The 18,966-nt window shown below is 38.4% G+C and overlaps 1 protein-coding gene across 3 annotated transcripts in view; it reads left to right on the top strand.

Annotated features, from left to right (window-relative positions):
- Positions 1-4,038: 4,038 nt before the first annotated feature.
- fbxo41 (F-box protein 41) overlaps positions 4,039-18,966 on the top strand; it is a 28,946-nt gene continuing 14,018 nt past the window's right edge. Inside the window, exons 1-3 of one of the 3 annotated variants that reach the window (XM_087807167.1) lie at positions 4,039-4,146; positions 11,413-12,187; positions 13,666-13,895. In XM_087807167.1, coding sequence (XP_087663293.1) covers positions 11,639-12,187; positions 13,666-13,895 — 779 coding nt within the window. In that variant the 5' untranslated portion in view covers positions 4,039-4,146; positions 11,413-11,638. Of the gene's footprint in view, positions 4,147-5,558; positions 5,735-11,412; positions 12,188-13,665; positions 13,896-18,966 lie in introns of those variants that run through there. The other 2 variants (XM_087807150.1, XM_087807159.1) reach the window with 2 other exon arrangements.

The raw sequence follows: 18,966 nt of genomic DNA, 5'->3' as shown, positions 1-18,966 counted from the left end.
AAAACGAAACCTCGATTTTAAACAGTTTCTGATCACATTGAACGAGTATAAATATACATTTGTTGTCATTTCTTCCTTGAACTTCATCATCTATTTTTAATATTTTTTATTTGTTTAGTTTTATCCTGATAGCTGTTCTTCTACCACCAAGGTAATGCACACATTTATAAATATTGTAAACTTTATGACGTTAGTTGAAAAGTAAACGTGTGTTTATTATTTATTTTATTTTATAATATTATATATATATATATATATATATATATATATATATATATATATATATTGTATAATTTCTGCTAGCGTTTGCTATGTAGCATGCTAATAGCAATTTAGCTAATGCTAACTAACTATCCCACTAGAGTCGAGATTATACTTTGTTGCATTAGAAAAATACTTTTTTTGGCCCATTAATCTAAAACACGCGTGTGGTTTATTAGCAGCACCTACGATACATCAATGATGCATTCACGTGTGATAGAATAAAATGTATATTTTTATTTAAATGAATGTATTTATACATTTTCTCATACATTTCCTCCGGTAGATTTCAATAATAAAGAAATAATAGTAAGTAAGTAAGTAAGTAATATTTATTTATATAATGATCTGTTTTGTGTTCAAAAGGCATTTATTAATATATATATATCTTATATATAATTTTTATCATGCTGGCCTTTGAAAGTACATTAAGTCTCTAACAGAAACATCTGTTTGTAAACAGAGTGAATATGTTTGTGAAGGATGGTGAAGGCTTTTATAAAAACGTCCCTTTATTTCACGCTTGTATTGAAATATTAAATCGTATTTTAATTGTGTATACTTCCCCGTGTAGTCGCTACACTATCCTCGGAGATGAGCAACCGTTGCCGAAAGATCAGTAAATATTTGTATTTCAACGAGAATGTTGTTTATTTAAATGAATTTATTTATACATTTTCTCATACATTTCCTCCGGTAGATTTCAATAATAAAGAAATAATGATCTGTTTTGTGTTCAAAAGGCATTAATATATATATATATATATATTGATATATGATGATTTTTATCATGCTGGCCTTTGGAAGTACATTAAGTCTCTAACAGAAACATCTGTTTGTATACAGAGTGAATATGTTTGTGAAGGATGGTGAAGGCTTTTATAAAAACGTCCCTTTATTTCACGCTTTCAATCTTTATTCAAATGCCCCCCCCCCATCCCCCCGTCCCCCCGTCCCCTCTAAAGAAGAAAACTTCTCATTTTCACAGCTTGTCACCTGCTACACACCTGCTAGACCAGGACCACAAAAGATTGACGCACTAAAAGCTTTAAAAGGATATAAAACGAAAATTGACGTCCAAAAAAAAAACCATTGAAAATTTAACACCTTTTTAATCTTTCCTGGTTTTTCATATTTACAAGAAATGAATGACAAACCCTTTTGTCTGGTAATTACAGAGCTGTGGACCTTCATTGTCGCGAGGCTGACGAAGACGTGCCTCGGCTCTCATGCGAGATACTTCCAGCTGGATATTATTAGCCCGTGTTTGCTTAGCAACCACAACAAAAGTCTGATATTCTCCATGTCAGCAGGAAATATTACCATTAATGAAGAAAGTGCCGACAAAGATTATTGTTTAAAAATCTGGTAAAACTCTCGTTTTAAAAGATGTTTTTCTTTGACTACTGTGTTTCAATGTAACGATATGACACCTCTTCATCTTATTTACTTTTTTCTTTCCACAGTTCTGAACCAAGTTCATCAGAAAGATTGACTTTTTATTATTCTGAGGACACATTCAACGTCAGAAAACATGTATTTCACATCAAAAGCTGGGAATAGTCTTGTGTTTTTTTCCCCTCTGTTCAGGTCGCAGGGGGCAGCAGCTTCAGCAGGGAGGCCCAGACCAGCATGTCCTGGGTCTACCTCGTGGTCTCCTACCGGTACCTGAACATGCCCTGAACACCTCACCAGAGGGACGTCCTGGAGGCATCCTAACCAGGAACTCATCCCCAAACCCCAGAGAAGGCTCGGAGAAGATTTGGAGGTGCTGATTCTCATCCCTGCTACTTCACCAGTAGGTTAGGAATCTTTTCCAGTGAGAGCTGACGGTCACGGTCGGACCCAATCCCAAGGTCACCAAACCGGAGTCCCTCAAGGCCCCGGCTACACCTGGAAATTCTTGACGGAGTCACTGGAAATGAGTCCGACTTAATATCCGATATGTGGACCGTAGCTCTGGATCCGTTATTACAGACAGTCCTTAACTGGGTATCTGATACCCCATATTCCCGGAGTACCCCCCACGGTACTACCCCGAGGGACACGATCGAAATGCCTTTAGGATCCTGCCGAAGGTCCTGCCACGACCTGGACCAAAAACCACATCGATCCTCCTGAATCTGAGGCTCGACGATACTTTCCAGAACCTCCAAAATAGACCTCGAAAGGGAGGCTGTGAGGTTTTTGTGATCCCCCCTACAGTTGGAACACACCCTCTGATCCCCCTTCTCAAAACGAGAGTCTGCCGTTCCAGAAGTACTGCCCCCCCAAAGACCATAGAACGTTGCAGAGTCAAGACAGTCCGGACTGAATTCTTCCTGAAATAACCGAACAAGTGTGATTCTCGTCATGTGAATTTGTATAACAATAGTGCCTGTAAATTGGATGAGTATAGTTGGCACTTTTCATGTGAGTGTAGTTACAGAGCATCGCCAGTAAGCGGCGCTCAAACCAATATTGTGTGAAGCAGCTGGAGGAGGATCTCGTTGAATCTTTATCACCATCACAACGACGTAGTACTTCAGCTGAATCCTGTTACTTCAAATGTAAGCAGAAAGTAGAATATTTCGAATAGTTGCATCTTTTTCTAAGAAAATTCTAAATCTTTCGTATGCTTTTTTGAACATATATTTTTTGAACATATATTTACAAAATCTGTAAAAAAAAAAAAGTTATAATAAAATAAACACAAGTATAAAACAAAATTCATATAAATGCAAATGTCAACACATAACTTGCATACTTACATCGGAAACATACAATGTGTATTATGTATTTATTTTATATGTAATTGATAAATTAACAAAAAAATATATAAAAAAAAAAAATACAATTTGTTTTACATTTCCAAGCCACCGTAAGGAGCTCAAGGAAACCACCAAAATCCTAATGCTATGCAAATGAAAACAGAGTAAAGGTAGATGATTGGAAATAAACCGAGAATATGTATTAAATAATACTTGCAGTGTAATTATAATAATAGTTTTTGCTACCATATCATGCCGTGTCTGTGTTGAATGTGTTTCCTCTTGTAACGTTTCAGTGGGTACGACAGAAGCAGCAAATATATCTGTATAAATATTAAATGTTTGCAGGGATCGGAACAGATTGTGTGTCTAGTGGAGCAGCAGTCGTACAACTTTTACTCAGCTGTCAAGTTAAATTAAATGTATTATGTCCATTATTGTGGTATTGACTTCAATCTAAATGATTCATTCTTTACACTCAACTAATGTAATGCAATACAGTGCAAACAAACTGTTAGGATAAATTTAATGAACGTTGTGTCATTTTAAATGGTATTGATGTATTTTCTTTGCTCCATAATTCTCCTTTCTTTCTGGTCTCGCCTCCTGCTCTCAAGATGTGTCCAACTTCTCTCTTTTCGTCCTTATTCCTGGAATTCCCTCCATTCATTCTGAGATATTTCAGCTACACTTTCTCCTCCTTATTCAAGCTCTGTTCATCCCCTCTCCCTCCACTTGTTTCATCCCTTCTTCCTCTTGTTTCCTCTTGGCCTTCATCTTACTTTTTCCTATCCCTCCTCATTCTTTAAGTCTCTCCTCTAATCCTGTTCCTCCTCTTCCTCCCCAACTTTCTGTCCTCCTCATCCTCTAACCTTTTTTACATCCCCTCTTCATTCTCCTTTGACCTCTCTATCCAATCTCTATTCTACTCACCCCCTTTTCTTTTGCTCCTTCCTCCCATCCACCTTTTCACTCCCTCTCTCCGCCCCTCCCTCCCTTCTCACCTCCTCCTCCTACTCCTCTCACTCCTCTGCAGGCCCTGCTGCTGCAGAGTGAAGCTGCGTGACGTCACAGAGGGCTGGAGCGCCTCGTCGGTTTTAGGAGCCGGAAAAAAAAGGGGGGTGAAGACCTGGAGGTGAGTAAAAAACGCACGTTTCTGTAAATTCCAAAAACCGAACATGCACCGGTTCGTGTCCGACATCATCCCGAGGTTGATTTTTTTTTTTTAACGGATGTCCGTGAAGGTGTCGCAGTGACAAGAGAATGTGTGCGTCAAGAGACCGTTGCTGCTGCTGCCTTCAGTGTCGTCACTGACGCTGACCTCAAGACATTTTTTTTTACTCCCCAAAAAATTGTGAGAGGTCGTGAGGACGATGGGTCGATGGTTTCGCTGCCGGGTCCACACCCACTTGCAGCCGAATCCATGTGTGCCGTTCAAGCGCTGCGTCTCTGCCGCTGTTCGCTGTCAAAAACCACGATCAGAGGCATCCACACGTATGACATGGACCTGGTCTTTTTTAATGTTGGATGAGGTCGAACGTGAGTCTGTGCAGGTGTAGCCTTCGTGCATGTCGTGTTTTGGGAGTACACATGCGCCAAACACTGGCCAGTTTTTTTTTTCTTCTGGTCATTCATTTCATCAAGGAAGTGAGCATTTGAAATATGAATAATAATAATTTGTTTGTAGCTGTGATCTACAGAATCAGAAACTTGTATTGCCAGTGATGTAAACATGTCCTATGATTTGTTTTTGTGGTGTCAGTACAGAATATAATATATATAAGGATGAAATAACACACACACAAAAAAAAGCAACCAAGCATTAAATGATTTTGCATTAAACCTCATTTATTTTTAATCACACTTTGAAACGTCATTGTCAAGTAAATCAAACTTGTTTTTGTGGTATATTTAAAAAAAAAAAGTTTGTCATTATAATATTCAAATGGCACTCAAATTTGCTGAAGAAGTTTTAAATCACTGAATCCGTCCATACATGGTGTAAAGCAGTGGTCCCCAGGTACCATTTGTTAGTGGGTCACACAGAAATAAATTTTAAAAAAAAGTTCTATTTATTATCACTGCCTGAAAGGTGTTTCATTTTGAGAAGAAGACCAGATATTCTCTGAAATAACATGTGCATTAGTTGACTAGTGACGATGAGTAAAGCACAAACTCGATAGAGTTTGATAGACTTCAATGAAGTAGATAGACTTCATTAAATTTCTCTGGAGATCACCTTCAGGAAATTAGATTTCCAGTTCACAGCAGACGATTTAAGCTACAACAAGTTTCATATAAGCCAAGAACAAAATGAAAATAAAAAGAACTGAGCGCAAAGAGATAACAAAATGTGAATATAAAGTGCATACTTTGTGTTGTTTTCGAAGGAAATGACACAAAGACCTATAAGGATACAAAGGTTAACATAGAATAACATCATCCTTACTCTCTGCTCCTGCCCCCAAAACACAGAGTCATAAAGTCTAATAGCATGAGTAATGAAAGAGTCTATTAGTGTTGCATCTAGGGAGAAGCATTCGTGCACTAAACTTCTGTTTTTATAGTCTTCATTTCATATAATTAAGACTTAAACACAAACTCGCATATTGGCACAAAGTCACTAAAAGGTAGGAGACACACGCATACAAAACAACATCTTCAGCATACAATCAAATCTACATAGACGCATGTGAACAGTCCAGAGCTGACTCAGCATTATGGTGAGATGCTGTTTTTGTTCACTTAATTGTAATTTTTTTTGAAGGTCATGCTAACGTCTGTGAATATAATCCTGACATTAAACTGGTCCCTGGTACAACAAGATTGTTGGGACCCCTGGTTTAAAGAGTTTGTTCACTCAAACCTCACTTATTTTCTTCTCACCCTCATGTCGACTAAGATTTGGGATTATTTTCATAGTAATCTGTTCCTTTTTAGAGTTGTAAAAAAATGTATGTCCATTTTCATGTAGTGTCTGGAGCTCAGTTGTCGTCCCCTCCATCTTCGTCTAAAAAGACATCCAAATACCTCCATACCACTCGTCTGTAGCGTCCATCTTGTTTTAAAGCCTCGACAAAAGTAATTGTTCTGCAAAAGCCTAAATAAGTCTCTATTTCTTAAGCCTGGAAATATATCTGGAAGTGTTTCCTCATTAAAACACACGTCAAGACCTTTTACAAGTACCATTCAGAACAACATATTTCTTTCATTGTTATCAATGTATATAAACTCCGATATATATATATATATATATATATATATATATATATATGGACTTTATTCACTTGCTGTGGATCTAACATTCATGTTCATTGGTCCCCAGTCAGTGCAATGGATTCATACACATTAAGAGCACTATTCCAAGTAAAATGACAAGGGCTGGGTATGTAGAATTTCTGTTCTTTGGAGACGCCGACCAAAATTCTTTCTTTAGTATCGTGTATTGAATCGTAGGACTTGATAATACTGTCGGCGATTGGCTGTAATGTTTACGGACGGGTTCACCTGCACAGATGGCAAGTACCTGGAAGTCGTAGGCCGGACTTAAATGGTACTCACGCCAGCGTTGGCAATGTTCGTCTGCGCACCATCCCCATGTTATATAGATCTACTTAACGTTAACTGAACCGGCTAAAATGCTACAATGCGCAATACAACATGTAAAAGACTGGTGACTCGAGTCATTTGTTGACGCACAAACATGCACCGAATCAATTTAAGAGCAGAAAGTTGCTCCGTATTTGACTGCATGAAGAACAGTCGACGGTCATCATCCTCTCGTCATTGAAGTCTGCCTTTGAACGTTCAGCCTGATTTAAAGTCTCCGCTGGTCTGCCCTTCGTTCGACAGTATACACTATTGTTAATGCAACTAAATACATGCATCGCTCAGTCGGTGAAACATGGATCAATGATACCCTAAGTTATTATTGTGTAGCTTTATTCTATAGATGAATTGAGTCTGCAAGTTTTAACATCCAACCAATGTTTACTGTTGTGTTTATCCTAGTAGCCTCTAACCATGATGTGAGGGGGACAGTAATAGTGAATCCAGTGTGATAGATAGATATCTCACATCTATTCGATCAATAGATAGAACTTTATTGATCTCTCTGGAGGTCTCCTTCGGGAGAAAAACTGCCAAGTCAAAAGCATTTAATATTAAATAGTTATTTCATCGCATGTATTTTTTGCAATAGAAACTAGTTTAGGATGCCATTTTCTCTATGTTACAATTAATCTTGAATCGGGAACTGTTGTCAAAGTATAGATAACGGTATTGGTACCGGCATTCAAAAATCCTCGATTGATACCCCGCCCCAAAAATGACAGCAATGTGTTAAATACAAATAGTTATCCTGCAGCATTTGCCGATTAATCTTAAAAAAAATGTTTTAATTAGAAAGCTATGCTGCCTTAAATAGTTGAAAACTATTCCATCAGAAATTGACACCCTCTAAAAATTATCCAAATTCTTCTCTGTCTGTGACTAGTACTCCCTGTTTTGGACAAACGAAGTGTGACAAATGTGATGCATATGTTCAAATTAAAACCTGAAACAAAAGGAACACTGCCATAGAGAATCACCCTCTCTGTTCCTTTTCCTTTTCTCTAGCTTTTCCTTGCATCAAATACTATCAGAATTATTTGTTGGCTTAGTGCTCTTTCCCATCTTTCCACTCCCCTTTTATCAAAAGTTCAGACATTTATATTCTGTGATGATTTATTGGTGCTGATATAAGCATTTTTTAACCTTTTTAAAGACCCCTTTTAAGTATTGTAATTGAAACATTTCCAAACAATTTCCTCACTTTGAATGTTTTTCTCTCTGTCGCACCATAAGATGGAACAAAATACATGCATCTCTAATGGCAATGTTTGTCCAGCACAATTGTTATTGGAAATAGATTCAGGGGGCGATGGATGATCGACTGAGACACTGCTGACAAACCAAACATGATGTAAAAAACCACAGCTCACACACGACACTGATCGTTTAGAATGGCTGAAGATGTAGAAAACGTTTCAAATTGAAATGCTAACTGTGTGTCCGTACAGAAACGTGAGTTCATCTGGTGACATGCCGTCACTTTGAGAGGAATTGTTGATGCAGGCAGACAATCGGTTCAGTGAGACAGAGTCTGGATCAATAGTAGACGTCGGGGTCTGACCATCAACTCCTGTCTCGCTGCCACATCCTGATCCGTGACACTCGCGACCGTCCTTCAAGTAGCATGGTTGCTAAAGTTGCTTTGACGTCGCAACGTTTAAAAGGCGTTGGAAAACCAAGAGAGGTTTGAAAGAACCTTTAATTGTGAAGTTTAAATGTGTCAATGTTGACCGACATCTCCTTGTTCGGCCTTTGATTGGAAAATTGTTTTTCGGTCTTGTCCTGCTACTTGGACAGCTCTTGAAGGAGACGGCGAGCAAGGTTTTTATAGTCGCTGTGTTCATCTTCAAAGTGAATCCTTCTGGAAAGATGTCAGAGCTCTTAAATCCGCGGGTCCCAGTCAGCTGCTGTCACTCAAGGACACATTTTAGCACCAATTTATTAAATACACAGCTTGAGTTACACACTGATCATAAGGGGTCTCGTTCGAGAGCGTCCTCGCTGGCTGTGAAGATCTGGTCTTTGACAGAGAATCCTAGTTTGATGAATGATTCAGGCCTTGCTTGAGTGGTGGCTTTAGCCGAATTGAAAAATAACGTAACAGCTTGTGGCTTGTCAAAATGTTGGCTAACGTCTACAAGGTCTGACTATATAGCTGGTGAAAAAATATCTGAAAATCTGGCGACATAAGTCCATCTGTTCTGACCCTCCATCCTTTGACAAGTGCCAGTCGTCATGGCTGCCTGAATGTTCGAGTTATTATGGTTCAATTTATCCTTCAATCTTCTTCCTCAAAAACTATCCATAAATGGCTCAAATGTTCTTTGGTTCAACTCGTAAGCATTTAATCCCCTTATGACAAATTTGAATATTGACTTGTTTTCTTGGGTTTTCTTTCTTTCATTCTTTCCTCACTCGTGAACTAGACCTCAAGGTACTTAAGAAAGAGAATTTCTGACATGATATGTGGTTCGGTACATGTTAGTGAGGATACAAGATGATGGAAGTTTTCATGTTGTATGTTCAGGAGAAACGTTTACAACATATTTCTTGTTAAATCTTCCTTTCACTCCAATTTTCGAAGCCTAACTATCGCCCCAATCTGGTAATAAGAATGCGGCAATTACAGTGAAATGCATTTTTGAGACGGTGACGGTTAGATATAATCGGAACCCAACATTCTGTGGTCGTACTTCCTGAGAAGACAGTCCCGGACAGTGGAACGGACCAGGCACCACTGAGAATGTCAGTCTGGGTTGTCAGTAACAAATTCCTTATTGTCATATGTTTTTAATCATTCTATGATATGTCCTAATGTTTGAAATAGTTGGCATATGAAAAAAAACTGTTTTTGTCTACTGCTATGCTGTGAAATAAAAATTCTTGCCATTTACTGATTGTGGATAGATAACTCTCGGCTCTATAAATTATGCAGTATTATCAAAATAAGAGCTAATTACACTTTTGCCCATGCAAACGCTTGTGACCCACTGAAAACATTCCTACGACCCACTTTTTGGGTTGAGACTCGCCAGATCTGGAGCACTTGCCATTATGTTTCATTACGGTTATTCTTAGTATTTTTCAACAACTGACTATCTTCCCCCGACCCATTTGATGTAAAAACATATACAGTATGGCCATGTGAAGTCTGGTCATTTTAGGTAATGGATCCACTTCCCGACCACTTTAAGTTGACAACCAGGAAATGCCAGTTGACTTAAGGTCTTCCACCATAACCACTTAACCCATAGATCAATACGTCTCTCCGAGCTTTCAGATATTGATGTCTTGTTGCCTGTTCACAACTTCAGTGTTGCCTGTTCACAGCTTGCAGTCGCATGAATGCATGCTTTGCAATTGTATACAGTTTCCAAAAAATCCAGGTCACCTAAGAAATTCCGTGGAACAATGAAATAGTTTTTAATTCCAGAAGACGACAAGGCCAAAGCACATTGACGAACATCTTGAACTATGCAATAAAAAGTGTGGCCTCATACTGTTTTGAACCTGTAATCCACTAAAATATAATTTTTTAATATTTTTATATATATTATATATATTATATCTATATATTATTGATTTTCCCCCCAAGTTATTTTATTCATTCCCGAAAAGCTTTTTGGCCCTACGGTTTCACAGCTAATAAACACATCATGTAAACTCCAACATTTATTGTATTCCCAAAACACTGCATGTGTCGACTCAGCAAGTTGTGTTGCTTCGAGACGGAAGCTTCATGTCAGTCTGTGTGTCTCAGCCTCGAACATACTTGCAGATCCTCACCTCCTCAGCTTCTTAAATTGTTTATACACTTGTGTAAATGTGAAATAGTTGCGTTTCTTAAACAATCTTTTATACATTTACAACATATTACCGTTTAAATTGGAAAGTTTGAGTTATTAAAGTTATATATTATACACTTTAATATTGCATTTTTTTCCACGATATTATATAGATATTCTACAGCACTTTATTGGTCAATTTATTTAAATTTATTTCTATATCTATATATTTATTTCAATTATAAATAATACAATTTAAATATGTAATTAAAGAGAAACTAATGTGAAAACCCAACTCTCCTGACTCACTTACATGTTTCAATTTTTGAAGTCTTCCTCCAAGATGGAGTAAGTCTCTAATCATGAATACGTTTTGGAGTTAAAACTTTTTTGAGTTCTCGGCGAACGAGAGGTTACGAGAGCGGAATCCATAATGTCGTAATAATGGCTTCACTCCTCCTCAAGCCAGCTTTAATCACGCCCAACTTTGTTTATACAAAGAGTCCCTTGAAGGTGGAGACTTCTGAGATTTATGACATGCAGTGACAAACCTCAATGCTTGTCCATACATACTCATGACTACAAAATAGGTTAAGAACATCTAGTTAAGAGACACTTAAATAAACAGAAAAAAAAATTGTATTTACGGTGTTTGTCCTTTTTTCTGTATTGAAATGAACTTTCTTCTGCTTGACATTATGTCAAATTATGCAAGATTCAGACACTGACTAGGGACGAGAGGATACAGTCGACTCCAGAAGCTTTTAAAGCTTATGTTTGGACATATTTAAGTTTTAAAGCAAATGAAAGCAGTTGCGACTTCGTCAAGAGTCATGTGGTCTGTAAATTCTGCAACACAGGAGTCAAGTACTCGACAATACTACACATATATCCTTGTTCCTACGGTATCACAATATAAAACGTATCATGAAACTTATTGTATTGTGAGATTCTTGACAATACACGCATACTTTCATGTAACATGTGTGTCTCCTCCCTCGTAGGTCATCATGTGGACAACCACACAAGACGGGCTGACTAAGAGTCGGCGACATGTGTTGTGACGCCTCAGGTCCTCCACGGCCAGCGGGGCTTCAGGCACCTTTCCACTGAGACGCCCAAACCCCTCGTCCACCATGAGAGGATCCTTTCGGTGCTTGGCATCCGTGCCCTCGTACTGGCACCGCTGTTGTGCCGCTTAAGTTCTCGCCGCAGCAGTTGTTGCACGGAATGGCCTCTTTGGATTTGCCCTACCGCTGTCCTCGCTGTGGGGAGCACAAGCGCTTCCGAAGCCTGTCGTCTTTGAGAGCCCACCTGGAGTACAACCACACGTACGAGACCCTCTACGTCCTCTCCAAGTCTAACAGTGTGTGCGACGCCGCTGCGCTGCTCCCCCTAGTGGCCGAGGGGGCTCTACTCGCACCCACTAACAACAACGACCCGTTTGAGCCTCTACGACCTTCCGCCTTAAAGGAGCGGCAGTTCCAGTGCCGCGAGCTTCCATGTGCAGATGACCTGAGTCTCACCCCGGCCAATTCCAACACCGCCGCCCGCTACATTCCCAATGTGGAGTTTCCCCTCGGAGATTTTTTTATGAAGAAAACCATGACGTCCACGGACCCCAGCGCCCACGGGAACCCCAGCACGGCCGTCGCCGTGGCGGCAAACGTGGCCGCGAGTGCAGTGGAGGCGGCTTACGAGGAGGGTCTGGCCCGACTCAAGGCCCGAGCGTTTGAGCGCCTCGAGCTGGACGAGCGGCTGGAGAAGCTTTCTGAAGAGGTAAAACTCTTTCAGGGTGAGCCGGTGTGTATTTCATATGACCTGAAATTCTATGTGGTACTGTGGCGCTAATAAATCTGTCAAAATGTTACAGTACTTTAGGACTTTGGTAAGCTACGAAGCCAAACCTCAAGGCTCTCTAGTAATACTCAGAGAGGCTCCGCCGAGGAGCTGCCGAATCGAGGCTTTGAAGTATTACACCTTGAAGCCCCGTAGTATTACTATGCAAGGCTTCGTACTATTACTCTGTGAAGCTAAACTGCACCGGGAGGTGTTTTACTATTACTCTTAATATGACTCAGCAAGGCTTTGTAGTATTACTTAACAAGGCTTTGTAGGATTACTTAACAAGGCTTTGTAGTATGACTCCGCAAGGCCCTGTAGTATTACTCAACATGGCTTCGCAGTACTACTCTGTGAGGCTCTGCTGCACTGCAAGGTTTTGTAGTATTATTTAATTTGTCCCTGTAGTATTACTCAACAAGGCTTCGTAGGATAAATCCACAAGGCTCTGTAGTATTATTCAATAAGGCTCTGTAGTATTACTCAACAAGGCTTCATAGTATGACTCTGCAAGGCTCTGAAGTATTACTTAACAAGACTTCATAATATGACTATGCGAGGCTCTGAAGTATTACTCAACAAGGCTTCACAGTATAACTCTGCAAGGCTCGGAAGTATTACTCAACAAAGCTTGGTAGGATAACTCCACAAGGCTTTATAGTATTACTCAACAAGGCTTCGTAGTATAACTCCGCGAGGCTCTGAAGTATTATCCAACAAGGCTTGGTAGGATAACTCTGCAAGGCTCTGAAGTATTACTTAACAAGGCTTGGTAGGATAACTCCGCGAGGCTTTGAAGTATTACTTAACAAAGCTTGGTAGGATAACTCCATGAGGCTTTATAGTATTACTCAACAAGGCTTCGTAGTATAACTCCGCGAGGCTCTGAAGTATTACTTAACAAGGCTTGGTAGGATAACTCTGCGAGGCTCTGAAGTATTACTCAACAAAGCTTGGTAGGATAACTCTGTGAGTCTCTGAAGTATTTTCAACAAGGCTTCGTAGTATGAGTCTGCGATGCTCTGAAGTATTACTCAACAAGGCTTTGTAGTATGACTCCGCAAGGCTCTGTAGTTTTACTCAACAAGGCTTCATAGTACGACACTGTAAGGCTCTGAAGTATCACTTAACAAGGCTTCGTAGTATAACTCCGAAAAGCTCCACTACACTGTGAGGCTACGTTGTATTGACAGACTATGGAGTAATGTGTATTAGCTACTGAACATCGGTGTGTGTATATGGACCCAAAATGGCACCTGTTAAAAGATTTACTTCTTAAGCAGAAAAATACAAAAGGCAAAAAAAAACGTAACACGCATAGAAATATCTTGCATGATTTCACAGTAAATTTACTTCATAAATGACTGTGTGACCCGAGGACACTCATTGAACCTCCTGGTCTTCTGGGTCCAAAGGTGGAGCAGAAGATCGCGGCTCGCGTGGGTCGACTGCAGGCCGAGCTGGAGAGGAAGAGTTCTGAGCTGGAGCGAGCCAAGCACGAGAGCGAGCTTCTGGGTCAGGAGAAGCAGGACCTGGAGAACAAGGCCACGGAACTGTCTCGGCAGGTGGACGTCTCTGTGGAGATGCTGGCCAACCTGAAGCAGGACCTGGTCAACAAGGAGGCCGAGCTCACGCACAAGCAGCAGTGAGTCCGAGTTCAATGTGGAATAAAAAATATATGTTCTTATTGAAACGGGGTGTAAGAAAATATCGACACACTTAATTATTGCAATATTCTTTTCCACGATACTGCAATTATATTTGTATATATTAATACAACATTGTAGTACCTACAGTAACTAAATATACTACAATATATTACTACAATATTGTAGTACCTACGGTATATAAATATACTAAAATATATTACTACAATATCATAGTACCTACAGTATGAAAATATAGATATTGTAGTACCTACAGTTTATAAATATACTACAATATATTACTACAATATTATAGAAACTACAGTATAAAAATGTACTACAATATATTACTACAATATTGTAGTACCTACAGTATATAAATATACTACAATATCGTACAACAATATTGTAGAACCTACAGTGTATAAATATAATCCAATATATTACTCCAATATTATAGTACCTACAGAAAATATCGACACACTTAATTATTGCAATATTCTTTTCCACGATAGTGCAATTATATTCAACAGCACTGCATTTTTTTTAAAATGGCATTTTTATTACTTTTTTTCTTCCCTTCCCTTTTTCTTCGTATTTCTTTAATGGTTTGTATTTTTTAATAATTCAAAATTAACGTTACAATTAACACACAAATATTCACAGCTTCTTTTCATGTCTTGGACGACTGCGGACCAGAGGATACAGTCGATTCCAGCAGCTTTTAAAGCTGATGTTTGGACATATTCTGGATTTAAAACAATTGAAGGCAGTGACGACTTCATCAAGAGTCATGTGGTCTGTAAATTCTAAATACCAGAGTCAAGTACTCGACAATACTACACATATAAACTCTATATTATCGCTATACGTCATGTCGTTGCCCCTGTGATACGTATCCTTCGCTAGATTCTTTCCAATACACCCCCTTATTATTGACGCATCAGCTTCAATCCTTCAACTCTTATCAATATTAATGCTAAGTGAAGTCCACAGAGGGATCTGGAGGCGCCAGTGACGAGTAAGAATTATTTAATATTCCATCCACACTTCCTCGGGATTTATTTGCCACAGTCGCTGGTGAGGCTTTTCAGTCTTAATCTGCCAGGTCTGACGGGGATCTCACTTTGTTATCTGACCTGGAAGGCAGCTGTCGGTGGCTGAATAAAACCCGGTTCTTATCACAGGCCCACGATTGCACAGGAAAACTGGTCTGTGACGAACAAAACTGCTGTGCTGATGCTGGAACAGATAAAGTAAATAGGAGGCAGCATGTTGGTTTTGTTGTAAGTGCTGCAGCCTGATAGCTGGAAAGTTTCGGCCAGAAAGTTTCCATCGTCCAGGCATTAAAAATGGTGACAAGTGGCATCTTGCAGTTTTTATAAGCATAAGAAGGACCTGAATAACGACAGAGGATACTGTAGACTTTAGCAGGTTTCAAAATGAACACCAGAGTCAAGTACTCGACAATACTACAATATATTAATACAATATTGTAGTACCTACACTATTTAAATATACTACAATATACTACAATTTAGTACTGCAATATGGTTATGTACAAATATACTACAATATATTACGCCAATATTATAGTACCTACAGTATAAAAAATATGCTACAAAATAATACTGAAATATTGTAGTACCTACAGTTTATTAATAAACTATACTATTGTAGTACCTAAAGTATATACATATACTGTAATAAATGTACGATGATACTGTAAAATAATATATTGACTAGCAGGTTTCAAAACGAACCAGAGTCAAGTTCTCGACAATACTACAATATATTACTAAAATGTTGTAGTACCTACGCTATATAAATATACTACAATATATTAATACAATATTGTGGTACCTACACTATATAAATATACTACAATATATTACTAAAATATTGTGGTATCTACAGTTTATAAATATACTACAATATATTACTACAATATTGTAGTACCTACGGTATATAAATATACTACAATATATTACTACAACATTGTAGTACCTACAGTGTATAAATATGCTACGATATATTACTACAATATTTTAGAACCTACGGTTTATAAATATACTACAATATATTACTACAATATCATAGTACCTACAGTATATAAATATACTACAATATAGTACTACAATATTGTAGTACCTACAGTGCATAAATATACTTGCTTACTTACTACAATATACTACAATATGGTAATGTAAAAATATACTACAATATATTACTCCAATATTATAGTACCTACAGTATAAAAATATACTGCAATATATTACTACAATATTGTAGTACCTACAGTTTATAAATATACTATACTATTGTAGTACCTACAGTAAATACATATACTGAAATAAATGTACAATGATACTGTACAATAAATATATTGTATCTTTGCCTCTGTATATGAATCACCAGATTCTTGCCAATACACTCCTAATAAGCTTTGTATCTTACATTTGGTGGCTTCATATGAGATAACATATAACTTTATTATTCCGTCAGTATTGTTCTATGTTTTTATAATTTTCTATTTTTCAAAATGTTTCCAATCAAACTGACACAACCTTAATTTATTAATACTATGCATAGTTTGTGGCAAAATGTGATTTTTATTATTTAGCTTTTTCGTTTTTTACAGGTGTGTTGACTTTAATGCAGATGATCTACACACACTTGTAAAGATCCATGTTATCTCACTCGACTAAAGTCTAGGGTCTCACTACGTCATCATCATCTGCCGTTGCTCCAGACCCACAATGACTTCCTCGGTCTGTCTGAGTCTGGGGAGAGTCTGGCACGGGAACACTGGACCATTGAGAGTCTGAGGTGGAAAGAGAGCATCATACACAGCAAAGGTCTTCAAGGTCGATGGCTAGTTGACAGCAAACTACCCCTGAGCTGCTTTTGGCCTCAAACCTACTCTCTCAACACATTTGTTCAACTTTGTGTTCTCACTCACAAACTGCCTTTTTTTTTTTTTGGGAAGGAATGCTAAAAATGTGACTCGCGAAAAAGAAAACGGGAGTTGCTAGGCAACCGTGGGAATCGCTTCAAAGATGCATTTTGGCTGGCGGCAGTTTGATGTGGAGACAACATGCTGCTCTGCTTTGTCTTCTGATGAAGAGTGACAGAGAGTTTAACTTCTGATGAAGCCATACATTGATAATGAGCCTTAAAAGCTCATCGACACATTGTCTGATTTTTGAGAAAACTATCAAAACAGGATGAAGTCTGAACACTAATGGAGAACCGCCTGAACTTTAATTCAACTATTGCAGGATTACAGAAATGTTGTTCCGAACACATTTGATCCCACCAAACACGGATGAGTAGATCTGAGTCAGTACTTTGAACAGATGTATTGCGTTTGTACAGATGTCGATCACAACCAAAATCTGTCTCGGAAACTATTGTAGGAGCGAGGATATATTTGTAGTATTGTAGAGTACTTGACTCTGTGATCAGTGATCAGTGATGTAAGAACAACACAGGAATTTGTTGTGGTGAAGTGGAAAAAGCAAGACAATCACTTGACTCTTGATGAAGTCTAGCTGCTTTCATCTGTATCTTCATCCGGAGTCATCTGTATCCTCTCGTCCTCAGCCGTCGCAGAGATCTCATTGGATTTTATCATTTATTGACTGTAGATGTAGTGGCTGCTCCCACTTAGCGGTGGGAAGTTCTATTGCGACAAAAAAATGAACAAACGCAATGGATATTTAAATGATGCTAGAGTCGACTGTATCCTCTCGTCCTCAGTCGTCGCAGAAATCTCACTGGATTTTATCATTTGTGGACCATAGATGTAGTGGCTGCTGCCGTTTAGCAGTGGGAGGTTCTATTGCGACAAAAAAATGAGCAAATGCAATGGATATTTAAACGCTGCTAGAGTCGACTGTATCCTCTCGTCCTCAGTCAGATCTTGCAGGATTTAATTTAGTTTATTTTTTCGTGGAAATGTAACTAACCAGATAGCAGCACTACATATTTTGCAGATAAATGAACTAACACCATGTTGGTGTATGTTAATTGTAAAACTAATTATATAATTTATTATTTTTTTGTTAAACAAACTATACTGAGATATAAACCTTACACCACCTTACAGCAAGAAAGTTGCAGGTTCACTCCCAGGTCGGGAGAGAGGTCGCTTTACTCCTTGAATCTCTGTAGTATTACTATGCAAGGCTTCGTACTATGACTTTTCTTTGTGGAGTTTGTATTTTCTCCCTGTGTTCTCCGGTTTCCTCCCACAGTCAAAAACATACAGAGGTTGATTGGGACCTTTGGTAAATTTATAAAATATGATTTGAAAGATAAAAAATAAATATAGTATTTAGTAAAAATGAGAGAACATGACAGTGTTTTTAGCCATCAATGTTGAACATCGCAATATCAGATATTTTCTCACACCTTTCGCTACTAGTAAATGGCACCTAATGTGAAAATCCAACTCTCCTGACTTATTCACATGTTGTAAATGTTGAAGTCTTCAAAATGCAGTAGTTCATTCATCATGACGTTGCTCCGTTTTGAAGTTATAACTTAATAAAGTTCTCTCCCGTCTGAAATCTCGCCAAACGAGATCTCGGTTTAAATTAAACATTCTGACATCACACTGGTGCAGGTGTCCTCCCCTAGAAGCCCTAAATCAGTTAAGTACCTACATGTTAATCGTGAAACTAAATAATTAATAATAATAATAATGTAAACATGGTGAGAGTTAATTCTGCCTTTAGGTGTTTTTGTAATGTGTACATTAAGCAGCAAACCTTCTTTTTATTATTTGTTTTTAACGTACAAAACGGGAGTTTCAGAGCTGTGTTTGAAATTTACGTGAGTCCTTGAATGCAACTCGTGATTTTGTGACCAATCAGAGCGGAGTGGGCGTGGTTGCTCGGCTAGCTGTTGAATATCGATAACAGGAAAAAAATATTGCTACATTCAAGTGTGTTTATATTTTCTTACACACCTATTGTTACGAGCTTTAACAGTTGTTTTTTTTTATTCCTTCCAAAACCCGACGAACAGAACCTTGTGAATCCTTTTAATGTTGGTCATCACCTC

This window comes from Callionymus lyra, chromosome 1 (assembly GCF_982586985.1).
Source record: "Callionymus lyra chromosome 1, fCalLyr1.hap1.1, whole genome shotgun sequence".
Taxonomy (NCBI): Eukaryota; Metazoa; Chordata; class Actinopteri; order Syngnathiformes; family Callionymidae; genus Callionymus; species Callionymus lyra.
This window is presented reverse-complemented; position numbering and strand designations above follow the sequence as displayed.